At 42.5% G+C, this 17,452-nt stretch overlaps 4 protein-coding genes across 4 annotated transcripts; 3 read left to right on the forward strand and 1 right to left on the reverse strand.

Moving 5' to 3' along the window:
• Positions 1–47: 47 nt before the first annotated feature.
• On the forward strand, positions 48–410 carry DFA_08667 (uncharacterized protein; the record flags this gene model as incomplete). The annotated part of the gene is made up of 3 exons (XM_004356102.1): positions 48–59; positions 109–216; positions 348–410. The coding sequence occupies 3 exons, from the start codon at positions 48–50 to the stop codon at positions 408–410; spliced, it is 183 nt and encodes a 60-aa protein (XP_004356155.1).
• A 92-nt stretch (positions 411–502) lies between these two features.
• Positions 503–2,130, reverse strand: DFA_08668 (uncharacterized protein; the record flags this gene model as incomplete). The annotated part of the gene is made up of 3 exons (XM_004356103.1): positions 503–785; positions 858–1,881; positions 2,112–2,130. The coding sequence occupies 3 exons, from the start codon at positions 2,128–2,130 to the stop codon at positions 503–505; spliced, it is 1,326 nt and encodes a 441-aa protein (XP_004356156.1).
• Positions 2,131–2,905: 775 nt separating this feature from the next.
• On the forward strand, positions 2,906–10,179 carry sibE (type A von Willebrand factor domain-containing protein; the record flags this gene model as incomplete). The annotated part of the gene is made up of 6 exons (XM_004356104.1): positions 2,906–2,934; positions 3,014–3,094; positions 3,178–3,222; positions 4,341–4,381; positions 4,570–5,556; positions 5,636–10,179. 6 exons carry the CDS (start codon positions 2,906–2,908, stop codon positions 10,177–10,179), a joined length of 5,727 nt encoding a protein of 1,908 aa, XP_004356157.1.
• A 1,003-nt stretch (positions 10,180–11,182) lies between these two features.
• DFA_08670 (substrate adhesion molecule) lies at positions 11,183–17,126 on the forward strand (the record flags this gene model as incomplete). The annotated part of the gene is made up of 3 exons (XM_004356105.1): positions 11,183–11,240; positions 11,489–12,481; positions 12,571–17,126. The coding sequence occupies 3 exons, from the start codon at positions 11,183–11,185 to the stop codon at positions 17,124–17,126; spliced, it is 5,607 nt and encodes a 1,868-aa protein (XP_004356158.1).
• Between the last annotated feature and the right edge of the window lie 326 nt (positions 17,127–17,452).

The following is a 17,452-nucleotide window of genomic DNA, read 5'->3' on the forward strand; positions in this document are numbered from 1 at the left end:
TTATTAATTAATTGATTGATTGATTGATTTGATGATTCTAAAACAACATGACAATCATTGTATTTATAGTCTATAGTTTAGTTTGTTGTGTCTCTATACTCTTATTAGAGTAATGAGAATATTCTCATTCTCGATAATCATTTCCTCTACATATCATTGATGTTTAATCTATCTATAACCAAACTAGTTATTTGTTGCGAATGTGATGAAATAAGTGCATGTGATGAATCACAGCACTTGTTCAACATGTTTTTGTTGACAAAGAAAAAGAATTTTTTGCCCATTTTCATTGAAGTTTAGTACAACTATTTTAGATTGTTGAAGTTTCATATTATTAATATTTTAAGGATGATTGGAATGTTGATCTTTGCACTAGTGATGATGATCACAGAGACAAAGATAAAGAATAGATTATTTATTTGAAATGAGCAATAAATATGGTGCTCTGTGAATATGAGGTTGATTGAATCTACGATAAAGTGATCAAAGGAGGGTTTTCAAATTAAACATAGAGACTATATTTTTTGTTGAATGCCATTTGACCTTTCTCATTTAGAATCCAGAGCTCTGGGAATCCTGGAGCAGCAACGAGTTGTTTGCTTAGGCCTTGTGTTCCCCACCAATTTGGAACGTATCCAAAGTATTGGGTAACTGGGATTGTAACACATTCGGAGCATATGCAAGTACTACATAAACTTGATTTTCTAAAAACAAAGTTTCCATTTGCCCACTCACCCTTGTATTTCATTGTCACTGGATATTCATAAGGACGACCATTATTGCACCTAAAACAACAACAACAATTAATAATTAAATCATCAAAATATTCCTGCTACTATATATTTTAGAGTACTTACGAAAGGTATAAAAAGGTTGGTGATTCTGGTATGACTACAAATGTAGTTTGAGTTAGTAATTCGGTAGCATCCATTGATCCGTTTGCGTAGAATCTAAAATTCATGGTGGAGGAGGTGAGAGGGTTAATCCATTCATTTGGCTCGTTGACATGATTGATTCCTCCTGTTTGTCGGTTGAATTGACCCCATTGGAGAGAGAGATCGGGTCTTTGGAGAACAAACCCCCAAGTACCTGCGTCCAACAATGGCATACGGAGATAACGAGTGCCTGATTGACTGGTTATGAGACACCAATACGATTTGGTTGAATCGGATGCCATTGTAGTGCAACCATTACCATCGTCACCATAGTAGAACATGTATGGTGATTGTTGTATGTCTGGAGCATCGCCAGCCCAAACATAGGAACCTGTTGGTGCTGTACGGGGGTTGTCAGTAAACAAAGCTATCCTGCCCTGTGCCGTCATGAAAAGGTAGTGTTGGCCGTTGGTGATAAACTCATTGGCCTTTAATGAATTCAATGCAGTGTTTTGGTTGTCGAGGTAGGAACCTGGGATAAGCATGTATGGGCTATTCGAGACAATAGCTGGACCAAATCTACCCCAAACCATCTTGCCAGCATCGTTGACAATCACAATACCCCAAGCTCTACCATAGGAGCCTGTCGGAAGAAGACCAAAGCTTGTACCACCTAGTCTCTGGGTATTTGCACACCAATGTTCAGTGGTATACGATTGATCATTAGCGAAACGATGGGTAACACCAAGACACAAATTACCGTCATCCCTAAGATAAAGAAAGGATCCAAACATTGGGTCTGAAGTTGAAGTTTGACCAACACTGTAGACACTTTCTCCTCCAAAGGTAACAACAAGACCAGCAGCATAATTGACATATAATGCAACTCGTTGACTCCCTTCTCCAAAGCTCCATGCGGTGCCGTAACCTAATTTATTGGCCATACCCTTGGTAATTGAAGCACCTGGCACAAGTGTAATTGAATCTGCACTGTTAATAGGGGATTCTATAGATCAAAAATAAATAAAAAAAAGATTAAATAATTGTACTCTTTTTTTTTTTTTTTTGAATAATAGTTTGGTAATTACGTGATAATGTACATCCTATTAAATAGATGAATAATATTAAAACTAAAAGAGGAGAGAAAAAAAATGATAAAGAGGAGAGAGAAAATGGAAAAAAATTAATAACAATAAATAATAATAATAATAATAATAATAATAAATAAATAATTACCAATTGATTTAATTTTCATTGTTTCTTTTAAGAGATAAATGAGAATGGAGACTATTGAGCTCCCAATAGTTACTTTTATAATCTATCATTGATTTGATTAAAAAATAAAAATAAAATATCCTTACATTGGTTGGTTGGTATACGTGTTCAAAAACACTGACGTCGGCTCTAAACAAAAATCAGGGGGAGGACCTGTTTTGTAAATCATATGATTATCTATAGATACACCAACCAAACAACATCAAATCAACCTGTGTTTTGGCCGCGAACGTGGGGACCATCATCGACAATGGTTCTATCTATCTATCTTTGGGCATAGGGAATCTATGAAATAAAAAGCGGGGATTATTTGAACCGAGAAAGGATTGGATATGATACTAAAAACCAATTCATAGTTTTTGTGCTAGTTGAGTTGTCACGACCAAACAAATCATCATATATGATATATTATATTATGACGACTCTTGATTAGATAGATATGTTATTAGTAATGTGCGTGTTGCTTTTGAAGTAGTGTTGAACATCTTTGTATTTACAGTTTTATGTCTCTTTGAGTAATGAGATTATTCTTCTCATTCTAGACAATCATCTAAAGGATGATCTGTATATATCATTATTGAATGTTATGATATATCTAAACCCAAACCACTTATTTGTTGTTGTGCGTATGATATAATGAAAAAATTAATAAAAATTAATAAACAAGCACCTCTCACTTTTTTTTTAATTTTTGCAAAGTATTATTTTTAATAATTCCCTCTTTTCCTTGGAGCAACTTAATCTTATCTCCTAAAATGTCTGCTTCCTCTTCCATTGACGAGTTGTCAAAATGATGATACGACCTCTCTTTACACGTTCTATGAGATTCCAAACTTGACGTCTACTACATACATCCATACCAGTTGTACATTCATCAAGGAATACAATCTTTGGGTTGCCAAAAAGAATAATACGTCGTCTACTCTCTACTGCATACTACAAGAGTATATATTCTCCGGTGGGTTAATTAGCCAAGTTGGTCAGTGAGTGTCTGGAATACCCTTGAAAGCGATGCAAATATTTCAAGATGTTCACGTCCAGTCCACCCGCTCGCCATAGAATATCATGTTGTGTATACAAAAAATATCAGTAGATCTAAACTCTTTGAAGTATCAAAGTGGTAATATCTTAAAAAAGGTTAGTCTTAAATTTATCTTCCCATTTTATAAATTCTGGGAGGATAAGATATGTTGATAGAAATGGTTGAACACTCAACAAAAATGCCCGATCATCATCTTAAGAGACAGGTAGTAAAATACGCACTGGGGGTTTGTGGGAGTGGTGGAGTTAATCTAGATTAAGTGTTGTCGATCGTGATTGCCAACACTCAAAATAACTCATTTCGGTTTTCAGCTGTTTTTTAAAAAAAAAACTGCCAAAATACAGGGGCGTTGGGAGGCAGACCGAGTGCATATTGCTTTGTCCAACCTTGAGAGTTCTCCGCGTCGTTTTTTTTGCAAAACCTTGAAAATGTTGTCCTTGGAAAGGACCCTGTCTCGTACTCATGGGTGCTCTGAGTTTTCAGATTTTTATTGTCTAAATTACAGCCTTTGGGTTACACCCAACTTATACTCACGGAAATAACACAACATTATTCTTTTCTTTCTATGGATGGTCCGATTCAGCCCTGTCGTAGTGGGGAGAGAGGGGGGAGGTTTAGAATTCTGGCTGGTAACCAGACAGAAACCCAACGCCATGTTTGTCCCTATTGTCCTATTGGTTCAATGTGGTCTATATTGATGTATTCCGTAAATCTAAGACCGCCCTCCCTCTCTCGAGCAAGTACAATCGCAATCAGATCTCTGATGCATCTTTTTTTGTTTGCATTATTTATTTTCTTTTTTTCCCTATGATTCTTCTTCCTCTTCTTGTTCAACTATCTTCATTCTAAGGTTTAGTTTTATTTTATTCTTCTTCTCTCCTCCTTACCTCCTTTTTCCTCTTTTTTTTTAATCTCTCACAACGGTTATTTTTGTAACATTAAAATCAATTTTGTATTATTATTATTATTATTAATTTATTTATTTATTTATTTCGTAAGTAAAATATTAATCTATAATATGTATTATACAAATGATTATCTCTAACTTTGATCTATTTTTTTCAATACTTTTAACAATAATAGGATCAAAAAAAAACAAAAGGAAACAGGAATTTTTTTTAGATAGTAATGGCATCATTATTTTCTAGAGTAGTTATCCTACTCGTCTTTGCTTGTGTTTTCACTCAAGGTACATACATACATACTTATATAATAATGATAATAATAATTCTATTTCCTACTCCTCAAAATCCAAAAAATATTGAAAACTAAAGTGTGGAGGAGGGAGGGAAAAGTTTGAAAAAAAAAAAACTTTGCAAAGATACTCATACTCATACTTTCTCTTCATTTCATTTATTACTTTTACTTTCAAATTAGCAACACATTTTAGATTTGGGTCTATTTCATGGGCACCATTATCACAAGACAATTATAATGTTATTAATGTAAAGTTGAATCTTGCATTTAGATCGGGTTATTGGAGCTCGAGTTCGATCAGGGTTGGTAATACCATTTCATCGGGTACTGGTACGATTACCAGTGGCAATGGAGGGTCTGTTGCAGTACCACTTGTCGTCAACACGATCAATACTGTCGATGGCTGGTTTACCGGTACCGCCGAATTCCAATACACCTACCCCAAGGGCAAGAACGCCACCTACACCATTGTCTACACTGGTAATGCTCGTATCTCGACGCTCTACAACAACGCCGACAAGAATTGGAGACTCACTTCAAGTGTCACTATCAACACATGGAAGCAAAACAGCTCACCAGTCACCAACACCTACCCAATCATTCCAGTGGTTACACCAGGCACCAACACATTCCAAATCGTCGCTACCGACGCTGAGAGCAGCACACTCACCTACTCGTTATCCGAACCATCCGAGTTTGGTGGAGGTTCCAAATGCCCCAATCTTACAGTGTCCAACTCTGGTCTAGTTACCTTTACCACTGGTATCAAGCCATCTCTCTTTAACACTCAAATCAAGATCTCTGACGGTACCGATTTCACCGTCACTGATTTCATTCTCCAATCCGACTATGGATCGATTAATGCCGAACCACCCTATTTCGCACCACCAACTCCCGATGACGGTGACGTCCTTTTCGTGCAACCAGGTACCAACATCTCATTGACCTATCTTGCCAAATCCAACACTAGCTCGCAAGTATTCATCAAGCCATCCAACGTCCCATACGGTGTCACTCAATACGCCCAAGCTGGTTTGAATCCAGGTACCATGAACAGTTGGTGGGTTCCAACTGCCAGTAATGTAGGTCGTTATGTCATTTCTCTAGGTCTCTCTGATAAAGAAGGTTTGAGTATGACTGGTCAAAGCTCCTTTGTTTTAGTTGTTGGTAAGTTTTTAAACAAACAAATTATATATATAATTAATCTATCTTTTATTAATTACCTTTTAATTTATTTTGTTTTTAGAATCACCATCATGTGGACATGGTAGACCATGTAATGGAGCAGATACATCATGTTGTGTTTGTGATGGAAATTGGGATAATTCAACCAAATGTTTTGAATGCAAAGAAGGATTCTATGGTCCAGATTGTATTCCAACTCCACCATGCAAGAATGGTACTGTCAATGGCGGTGTAGCCGGTGACGGTTCCTGTCAATGTTACTCTGGATACACTGGATCCGCTTGTGACACTCCAATCAGCAAGAGATGTGCCGCTAGCGACCCATCAGCAGTTGTTTCCACCGCCTCCAACGACAATAGTTTTGTCAACCCAACTCTCTCGTCGGTCTATGTCTCGACCACCTCCAAAACAGCCTTTAACGTCCCCATCAAGGTTACTGTACCAAGCCCACTCCCAGCACTCGATGTCTACGTCCTCTTGGATGTCGCCACCAGAACCTCAACCATTACCAGTGATTTCATCAACTATATCGACTCTTTTGTCAACTTGGTCGGTGGAAACGTCGAGAATGTTAGATTTGGTTACGGTAGATTCTCAGATGCCACCAATGGTGGATACAACTTCCAAGCTGTCAACACTATCGGTACTACGATCAATGATTTCATCAAGACTACCGCCTTTACCACCACTACCACCACATCGGGCAACTCAATGGTCGCTCTCTACAACGCTGCACTCAACTCGAATGGTTGGAGACAGGGTTCGTTCAGAGTGATCCTCGTCGTCACTGACAATGATGCCGTCGCACCAACCACTGCCAACAGCAACCTCTACATGAATGCATTGGCACAAAACTCGATCATGCCAGTTGTTCTCGGCACTGGTAGCTCATCGCTCACCAACTGGAACGCATTCTTTAGCGCTGCCGGCTTTGGTTACTCGCTTGCATCGGGTACTGGCTCTGCATGGGCATCCAACGCTGCCACACTCGCATCGGTCCGTTCATACTCCAAGATTGTCACCCGTGTCACCAACGATGCCGACGGTTTTGCCACCGCCAAGGTTGCCGACGTCACTACTGCTTCGCTCAACACCATCAATGTGCCCGTCGTCTTCCCAACGGCCGACCCATCCAACAATCCAACCGTCGAAGTCTCCTTTATCGGTTTTGGCAAGAGTTCAATGAACATTGTCTACAATCACGCCCCCGTTGCCATGTCGTCGATCATCAACATCAACGAAGACACCGTCGCCACCTTCTCGTTTGCATCGACCGTCTCTGACCCCGATTTCAACATCCTCACCATCTCTTTCAACTCGCTCCCAACCAAGGGAAGCATCAAGTACAATGGAGCCGCTGCCACCACCACCGGTGTCTACCCTTCAGCCGCCATCTTTACCTATACCCCAAATGCCAACTACTTTGGAGCTGACATGTTCTCCTACAGTGTCAATGACGGTTGTTTGGTGTCTGGATCAACCGGTTTGATCACTGTCAACCCTGTCAATGATCCACCAACTTGCAATGCCTATGGTATCACCTCGAATGGCGGTCAATCATCTGCTGCATTCACACTCACCGGTAGCGACATTGACAATGAGCCAAGTGAACTCTTTATCATCTACTCTTCACTCGCCAACATTGCATCGTACGGTACACTCAAGACTGTTGCCGGTGCTGCCGTTGTTGCAGGTACCAAGTATGTATACGGCACCCAATTCATCTTTACCCAAACCTTTAACGGTGCCGACACTGTCACCACCGTTCCATTTGTCATCCATGACGGTGAACTCCCATCCTCTTCATCGTGCAGTCTTACCATCAACATGAAGCACACCAACGTTGCTCCAGTACTCTCTGCTCCACTCTCGGTCACATCCAATGCAGGTTCTGAAATCATATTTGGTGTCACTGCCGAGGATTCAGACTCTACTACCATCCAATTCTCGGTTGTATCTGTCACTCCTGGCACTGGATACTTTTATCTCTGTGGAACCTCCACCAAGATCACCGCCGCTGTCAATGTTGGCACTCCAATCACCCTCGCCAACAACAAGGCATTGACTCAAGCAGTCTGCTACCACATCGATGGTGCTCAACCAAACGGTCTCAACGTTGCCAGCGTTGTATTTGGTTCGGCCGACAACCAAGGTCTCCCATCCAACACTGTCACTGTCCAAGTCAACGTTGCCGGTACTCGTAACAATGCCAAGCCAGTTGCCACCCCAGTCACTGTCCCAGCACTCTATGAAGACGGTCTCTCTGTCGCTATCGTCCTCAACGGTACCGATGCCGATACTTTGGATCAAGGTAACCTCCGTGCAGTCTACACTGCTCCATCCAAGGGTCAATTGATTGTTGCTGCCGGTGGTGCTGTTGCTGCTGCCGACGGAAAGGCTCCATACACTGTATACTACAAGCCAAATGCTCTCTTTTACGGTACTGACTCATTTACATTCTATGTCTATGATACTATGGGTGCTGTCTCTGATTCTGTCACTGTTACACTCACTGTCATCCATGTCAACCATCCACCAACTCTTCCATCTGCCACACTCTCATTCACTCAACTCTCACATCCACTCCAATCACTCACACCCAATGATGTAGATGTCGGAGATGTGTTGACATGTTATGTTGTCTCACTCCCAACTACTGGTCAAGTCACCGACTCTAGCAGTGTTGCTATTACCAGTGTTGCATCACCAGTTGTTCTCTCGACCAAGCAATTCAGTGCCAAGGAAACACCAGCCAACTCTATCGACCCATACACCACTACTTTCAAGGCCAAGTGTTGTGATCAAGTTGGTGCCTGTTCTCCAGACACTACCATGACCATTGTCTACAAGTATATTAACCAAGCTCCAGTTGCTCTCCAAACCAACGCATCATGTGATCAAGACTCATCAGTCACATTCAACTTTAACTATACCGATGACAAACCACTCCCAGCTACCATCAAGTTGGTCACCCTCCCAACCAACGGTGTCCTCCTCGTCAACAATGTCGTCGTCTCATCGACCGACACTATCCTCCCAACCGACAATGTAGTGTACCGTCCAAATGCAGGTAAATCCAACGATGATACTATTGGCTTTGCCGGTCCACTCGACACTATCTCATTCAGTGTCATTGACTCTGATTCGTTGTACTCTCAACAACCATCAACTGCCACATTCTATGTTGCTCCACGTAAACCACCCACCTACACTGGTCTCAACGAGCTCAACACCAATGAAGACACTACTTTGAACTTTATTGTTGAAGGTGCTCCACCAAGAGGTCAATCCAACTTTGATCTTGTTCTCGGTGACATTGAAGGACGTGGACAATTGTCATACTATGTTTGTGATGAACCAGAATGTCTCCGTATCGCCAAAAAGGGAGACACATTCCAACACGATACCAAGTATCCATTCATCTACACTCCATTGGCCAATGACAATGGAAATGCCATCTTTAACCTCTCCTTTACCCTCGTCTCTGAACAACAAGTATCATCAGACACTGTAAAGATTGTCATCAATGTACTCCCAGTCAACGATCCACCAACCATTGTATTGAATGACTTTACCATTGTCGGTGTCGAAGGTTCCAAAGCACCATTGACCAATGTCATCTCATTCCCAATGAACCAAAGTATCATCATGTCTTGGTCTGGTTATGATATCGACTCGCCAAACAACACTCTTGTCTGCACTGTCGCTTCACTCAAGGTAGCTGCCGGTTCATTCTACACTTACAATGCATCCAACTCTGAAAATGGATTTGTTGGAAGCAAGCTCGTAAGAGGTTCGTCACTCGGCACTTATGATGCCGTCACTAACCTATGGCACGCTGTCTTTGTCCCAACCGAGGGTCGTTATGGTAATGGTTTTGCTGGATTCTCTTTCAGTTTGGTCGATGACCAATTGTTGGCTTCACCACCATCGACCGTCACCATCAACGTTGAGTCGGTCAACCAAGCTCCATCCATCACACTCAAGCAAGCCTCCTTTACCGGAGTTGAACAAACCGATATTGTCATCACCGGTGTCACTTTTAGAGACCCAGACTCCAACATTAACAATGTCTCTCTTGTCATCTCGGTTGTCAACGCCAACCAAGAACTCGTCAAGGGATCGTCCATCTCATTCTTTGGTAATGTTGAAAAGGAATACTGTGTCAATGAAACCAACAAGATCACCTGTGTTGAAGACCAAGACACTTTGAATGCCTTGATCAAGACCATCACTGTCCACAACCCAACCACTGGAAACATCTTCCTCAACGTCTTTGTTGATGATCTCGGTTACAATGCACCAATCGCCAAACGTAACGTCAGTCATCTCACAGCCACTGAAAACGTTGCACTTCTCGTCTCATCCAAGCCAACCAGCAAGACTACCAACACCACAGTCTTGTCTGCTGCTATTGCCGGTGCCGTCGCAGGTGCTGCCATTCTAGTTGCCGGTGCCTGGAAGTTCCTCAAGAAGTCCGTCCCACCAACCAGTGCCTTCTTTGGTGACTCTCCATTCTCTGATGGTGCCATCTCATCCAATCCACTCTACCAAGAATCTGGTAATGCTGGTGTCAATCCATTCTATGAAGCTAGTTCTGCTTAAAATCAATAATATTTAGTTCAAACATTCAATTCATTTTTTCCCTCCTCATTTATAAGTAGTACTACTAATCAATAATAATAATATTAACCAAAACATAATTTATAAATCTATACCCATTTTTTATTTTAAATATCACAAAAAGGAACCCTCCTAACTATCTTTTTTTTTTTATTAAACTAATACTAATACTTTTTTAAAAAAACACAACAACAGATACAATCATCAAAAACAAGTGGAGCCCTTGATCAATTGTATGTATGCAACCCGAAAGAAATAATAATCTACTTTTAGTTTACCAAGCTAACACTTCCATTCCATTTTCTTTTATATAAATTTAGATAATTTGGATTCGCGAAGGGAGAACTGGTTCCCCCAAACACCACCTATACAAGCAAAAGATATAGGCACTTTTTCAGGGGACATTATGATAATGGCCTAATTTTCTCGAGTGATGATGAATTATAAATATCCATTAGTGTCTTTTCACTGTTTTAAGGGACCAATTTCAGACCCAAGAGCGTTTTGGGGATTTCACATCGAACGTTTGATAAAAAAAATATCGTGTTGGCGCCGATCGAGATAAAAGTGGGCGATCAAGAGACACAAAGAGGAATGAGGTTAACGCCACCAAAAGTGAGGGTGGGGCACTAATTCTGACTCTGAGCTTGTCATGAACTGTTCTCTCTCTCTCTCTTTCTTACTGTACCCCCAGAAACACGAATCAATCTACAGAAAAGTGAGTTTGGGCTTTCCCTCTTTTGAATTTATGGTGTCAGACCATCCTAGGAGCTCGGGGAGAGTTCGCAACCTCCACATTCATTGTCATTTATTTTCAAGCCCCCTCCTATCTCTATATCTATATATTATCTATTTATCTCTGTTTGTTGTTGTGTGGTCCCCCCTCTCTGTATTACCATCACTCTACTTGTATTATTAAATTTTTTCATACCCTCCAACACAACACAAATCCGACAACAAAGGAGCTCATACAAATAAATAAATAATGTCAATCATTGCAAGAGGATTGCTATTCCTCGTTTTTGCATGTGCATTCACTCAAGGTAATTAATATCAATAATATCACACCACCACACATTCATAAATCTATTTATAAATCACAGATCAACTTTATGATCGATACAACACTTCACCCACACTCAGTAGCATTCAGTGTTTTACTGCATACGATTGTTATTTGAAACAAAAATTACGATCACACCGAGAAAAAAACATCTTTTTTTTTTTTTGAACTCCGACTTTTGACCCGCGCATATACTTACTCATACATCTACTTTTTCTTTACTTTTAGGAACACATTTTAGATTTGGGTCTATTTCATGGGCACCAGTATCAGTTCAATCATATAATGTTATTAATGTAAAGTTGAATCTTGCATTTAGAGCTACGTTTTTCAGTAATCCATCGGCTGCAGTTGGAGTCATTCTCAACTCTAGTACTGGTACTATTACCGATGGTCTCTCTACTACTGCCAGAGCAGTCAATCTCCAGGTAAACACACTCAACTCTGTCGATGACTGGATCTCTGGTACCGCCGAATTCCAATTCACCTACCCAAAGGACAAGAATGCCACCTATACCATGGTGTACAGTGGTAGTGCTCGTATCTCTTCACTCTACAACAACGCCGACAAGAATTGGAGACTCACTTCAAGTGTCACCATCAACACATGGAATCAAAACAGTTCACCTGTTACCAACACCTATCCAATCATCTCTGTTGTTACACCAGGTACCAACACATTCCAAATCGTTGCCACTGACAAGGAGACAACCTCTGATGACCTCGTCTACTCTTTGGTTACCGCACCAGAAGAGTTTGGTGGTGGAGTAGTATGTCCAAATATTACAGTCTCTCCAAAGGGTCTAGTTACCTTTACCACTGGTATCAAGCCATCCCTCTTTACCACTCAAATCAAGATCTCTGACGGTACCGATTTCACCGTCACTGATTTCATTCTCCAATCGACTCTGTCTACCGTCAAACCACCCTATTTTACCGATGACACACCAGCCGATCAATCTGTCATCACCATCCAACCAGGACAAACCAAGTCATGGGTCTATGTTGGCAAGTCAAACACTAGCACAGAGGTTTTCATCAAGCCATCCAATGTCCCACTCGGTATCTCCCAATCCACCCAATCTGGCAAGAATCCAGGTACCATCACCAACTCTTGGACTCCAACCATCACAAACGTAGGTCGTTATGTCGTTTCTCTTGGTCTATCTGATAAAGAAGGTGTTAGTATGACTGGTCAAAGATCCTTTGTTATCATTGTTAGTATGTAATTAAAAAAGAAAAAGAAAAAGAAAAAAAAAAAAAAGAAAAAAAATATAAACTTAAACTTTTTTCTTTTTGTATTTTTTTAGCTGCACCAGTTTGTGGTAATGGAGCACCATGTGCTGGATACCAAAATAATACATGTTGTTTATGTAATTCAATTGGATGGTCTAATACTACTCAATGTTATGATTGCAAGGAAGGTTATTTTGGTGCCAATTGTTCGTTGGCTCCAACATGCAAGAATGGTACTGTCAATGATGGTGTAGGAGGTGATGGTTCGTGTCAATGTTACTCTGGTTGGACTGGAGATGCTTGTGATACACCAGTCAGCAAGCGTTGTTCAATCAGCGATGCCTCTGCCGTTATTTCAACTGCCAGTACCTCGGTTGGCTATGTCAACCCAACTTCCATGTCTGTCTATGTCTCGACCAGCTCGTCTGCTTTCAACGTTCCATTCTCACTCTCTATCCCCAACCCTGTCCCATCACTCGACGTATTCTTCCTCTTGGACGTTGCACCCAAGACCATCACCATCCAAAACGACTATCTCAACTTTATCGAGCCATTTATCAACACGATCAAGGGCAAGGTTGATAACGTCCGTTTTGGATACGGTACATTCTCTGATGCTGCCGCTGGATACAACTTCCAAGCCGTCGCAACCATCGGTACCGATATTATTGATCTCGTCAAAAACACTCAGTACATTTCGGCCACTACCTCGACGACCGGTAACTCTTTGCTCGCATTATACAACGCTGCTCAAAACTCGAATGGTTGGAGACAAGGTTCATTCAGAGTCATCATTGTTGTGACCGACTCGGACACTGCTGCACCCGTCAATACGGCTACCCGCGACCTCTACATCAACGCATTGGCCCAAGCCTCGGTCATGCCCGTCGTCCAAGGCACTGGCAGCGTTGCATTGACCAACTGGAACACGTTCTTTGCCGCCGCTGGGTTTGGGTTCACCTCGACCTCTGCCACGGGCTCTGCATGGGCTGCTTCTGCCGCCACACTCGCCTCGGCCACCTCGTTCTCCAAGATTGCCACCAAGGTCATCACGGATGCCGACAAGTTTGCCACTACTGCCGTCGCAGCCATCTCGACCACCTCGACCGTCTCTGCCTACTCGGTCAACGTGCCCGTCAAGTTCCCCACCGCCACCACTCCATCCAACAACCCAACTGTCCAGGTCTCCTTTATCGGCTTTGGCACATCCACCATGAACATTGTCTACAACCACGCACCCGTTGCCAACCCATCGACCGTCTCCACCTCGGAAGACACCTCTGTCAACTTTTCATTCGGCTCGTTAGTGTCTGACCCAGACTTTAACCTCATGACGATCCGTATCACCACGCTCCCCACCAAGGGTACCATCACAGTCAACGGCTCGACCACCATCACTACCACCACCGACACGAGCTCGCTCTCGACCTTTACCTACACGCCATCGGCCAACTACAATGGCGCTGACTCGTTTGCCTATTCAGTCAGCGACGGGTGTTTGAGTGTTGCTTCGACCGGTTCCATCTCGGTCACCCCCGTCAACGACCCTCCAACCTGTGTCTCTAGCTCTTTGACCGCCGTCCCATACACACCATCCACCTTTACACTCGGAGGTGCCGATGTCGACGGTGACACCATCACTGTCGTCTTTTCATCGCTCGCCACCATTGTCAACGTTGCCACCATCACAACCTCTACCGGAGCAGCTGTCGTCGTTGGAACCAAGTACCCAATCACCACCCAATTCCAATTCAACCAGACTGTCAATTTCGCCGCCAACGTACTCGTCTCTATCCCATTCACCATCAACGACGGTGTACTCCCATCATCCACCTGTAACCTTGCTGCCACCTTTACCCATTTGAATGTTGCTCCAGTCCTCTCGTCACCACTCTCGGTCACATCCAACCCAGGTAGCAACATCCAATTCAACATCACTGCCGAAGACTCTGACTCTACCACCATTCAATTTGCCATCTACAGCATGACCAAGGGAACCGGTTACTTTTACAACTGCGCCAACCCATCTGTCGAAATCACCATCGCTGGCAACATCCTAAATCCAGTCGCACTCGCCAACAACAAGGCAGTGTCCCAAGCCATCTGCTACCACATTGACGGTGCTCAAGCCAACGGTCTCAACATTGCAAGCATCAAGTTTATTGCTGCAGACAACCAAGCTCTCCCATCCAACATTGTCACTGTCCAAGTCAACGCTGCTGGTACCCGTACCAATGTCAAGCCAGTTGCCACCCCAGTCACTGTCCCAGCACTCAATGAAGATGGTCTCTCTGTCGCTATCGTCCTCAACGGTACCGACGCCGATACTTTGGATCAAGGTAACCTCCGTGCAGTCTACACTGCTCCATCCAAGGGTCAATTGATTGTTGCTGCCGGTGGTGCTGTTGCTGCTGCCGATGGAAAGGCTCCCTACACTGTATACTACAAGCCAAATGCTCTCTTTTACGGAACTGACTCATTTACATTCTATGTCTATGATACTATGGGTGCTGTCTCTGACTCTATCACTGTTACACTCACTGTCAACCATGTTAACCATCCACCAACTCTTCCATCTGCCACACTCTCATTCACTCAACTCTCACATCCACTCCAATCACTCACACCCAATGATGTAGATGTCGGAGATGTTTTGACATGTTATGTTGTCTCACTCCCAACTACTGGTCAAGTCACCGACTCTAGCAGTGTTGCTATTACCAGTGTTGCATCACCAGTTGTTCTCTCGACCAAGCAATTCAGTGCCAAGGAAACACCAGCCAACTCTATCAACCCATACACCACTACTTTCAAGGCCAAGTGTTGTGATCAAGTTGGTGCCTGTTCCTCAGACACTACCATGACCCTCGTCTACACATACATTAACCAAGCTCCAGTTGCCATCCAAACCAACAGCTCTTGTGACCAAGATACTAGTGTCACATTCAACTTTAACTATGCCGATGACAAACCACTCCCAGCTACCATCAAGTTGGTCACCCTCCCAACCAACGGTGTCCTCCTCGTCAACAATGTACCAGTCACCTCAACCTCTACTATCCTCCCAACCGACAATGTAGTGTACCGTCCAAATGCAGGTAAATCCAACGATGATACCATTGGTTTTGCCGGTCCCCTCGACTCTATTCTTTTCAATGTTATTGACTCTGACTTGTTGGCATCTCAACAACCATCAACTGCCACATTCTATGTTGCTCCACGTAAACCACCCACCTACACCGGTCTCAACGAGCTCAACACCAATGAAGACACTGTACTCAACTTTATCATTGAAGGTGCACCACCAAGAGGTCAAGAACAATTCGATCTTGTCTTGGTCAACCTTGAAGGACGTGGACAATTGTCATACTATGTTTGTAATGAAGAGGAGTGTCTCCGTGTTGCCAAGAATGGTGACAAGTTCCAATACAACACCAAGTACTCGTTCATCTACACTCCATTGGCCAACGACAATGGAAATGCCATCTTTAACGTATCATTCAACCTCGTCTCTCAACAAGGTATTGTATCCAACGTCTCTACCATCAACATCAATGTACTCCCAGTCAACGATCCACCCATCATTGTATTGAACGACTATATCATTGTCAATGTCCAAGCTCCAGCACCATTGACCCAAGTCATCTCATTCCCAATGAACCAAAGTATCATCATGTCTTGGTCTGGTTATGATATCGATTCGCCAAACAACACCCTCGTCTGTACCGTCAACTCGATCAAGGGTATTTCCGGTGACTTCCGTGCCTACAATGCATCCAATGCAGATAATGGCTTTGTCGGTGCCGAGATTGCAAAGGGTTCTTCACTTGGTACATACGACCCAGTCGACAAGTTGTGGCGTCTAGTTTACATTCCCAAACTCGGTGGGTTCGGTCGTGGATATGCTGGGTTCTCATTCAACCTCGTCGACGACAAGTCACTCATCTCTCTTCCATCGGCCATCACTATCGATGTTGAGTCGGTCAACGTAGCTCCCTACATTACACTCAATCAACCCAAGTTTGCCGGAGTTGAACAAACCGATATTGTCATCACTGGTGTCACTTTTAGAGACCCAGATTCCAAGATCAACAATGTCTCTCTTGTCATCTCGGTTGTTGATACTGCCCAACAACTCGTTGCTGGTGCATCCATCTCATTCTATGGCAACGTTGAAAAGGAATACTGTGTCAATGAAACCAACAAGATCACCTGTGTTGAAGACCAAGACACTTTGAATGCCTTGATCAAGACCATCACTGTCCACAACCCAGTCGTCGGTGTCATCTTCCTCAACGTCTTTGTCGATGATCTCGGTTACAATGCACCAATCGCCAAACGTAACGTCAGTCATCTCACAGCCACTGAAAACGTTGCACTTCTCGTCTCATCCAAACCAACCAGCGAGACTACCAACACCACAGTCTTGTCTGCCGCTATTGCCGGTGCCGTCGCAGGTGCTGCCATTCTAGTTGCCGGTGCCTGGAAGTTCCTCAAGAAGTCCGTCCCGCCAACCAGCGCCTTCTTTGGTGACTCTCCATTCTCTGATGGTGCCATCTCATCCAATCCACTCTACCAAGAATCTGGTAATGCTGGTGTCAATCCATTATATGAAACTAGTTCTGCTTAAAATCAATCAAAAATATTTAGTTCTTTAAATTTAATTCATCCAACCTCCAAATAATAATCAAAATAATCAAAATAATAATAATAGTTACAATCAACCAACCAACCATTCCACTCATTTAATAAACCATAATTAAATCAAATTTATTTATTTAAATCTCATTTTTGATTTAATTCATTATCTATAACTCAAATGTCTACCTGCAGCATTAGTAGTATTTATTGTAATAATATATAGTTATTATAATATGTCATTGGCTTTGCATCATATCTATAGATTCATTTCCCTAATTTTTTAATGTTTTCTTCCAAAAGTCAAATTTAATTATT

The sequence above is a fragment of the Cavenderia fasciculata genome (assembly GCF_000203815.1).
Source record: "Cavenderia fasciculata unplaced genomic scaffold Scf_ET2XIPL01COFD4-5, whole genome shotgun sequence".
NCBI lineage: Eukaryota > Evosea > Eumycetozoa > Acytosteliales > Cavenderiaceae > Cavenderia > Cavenderia fasciculata.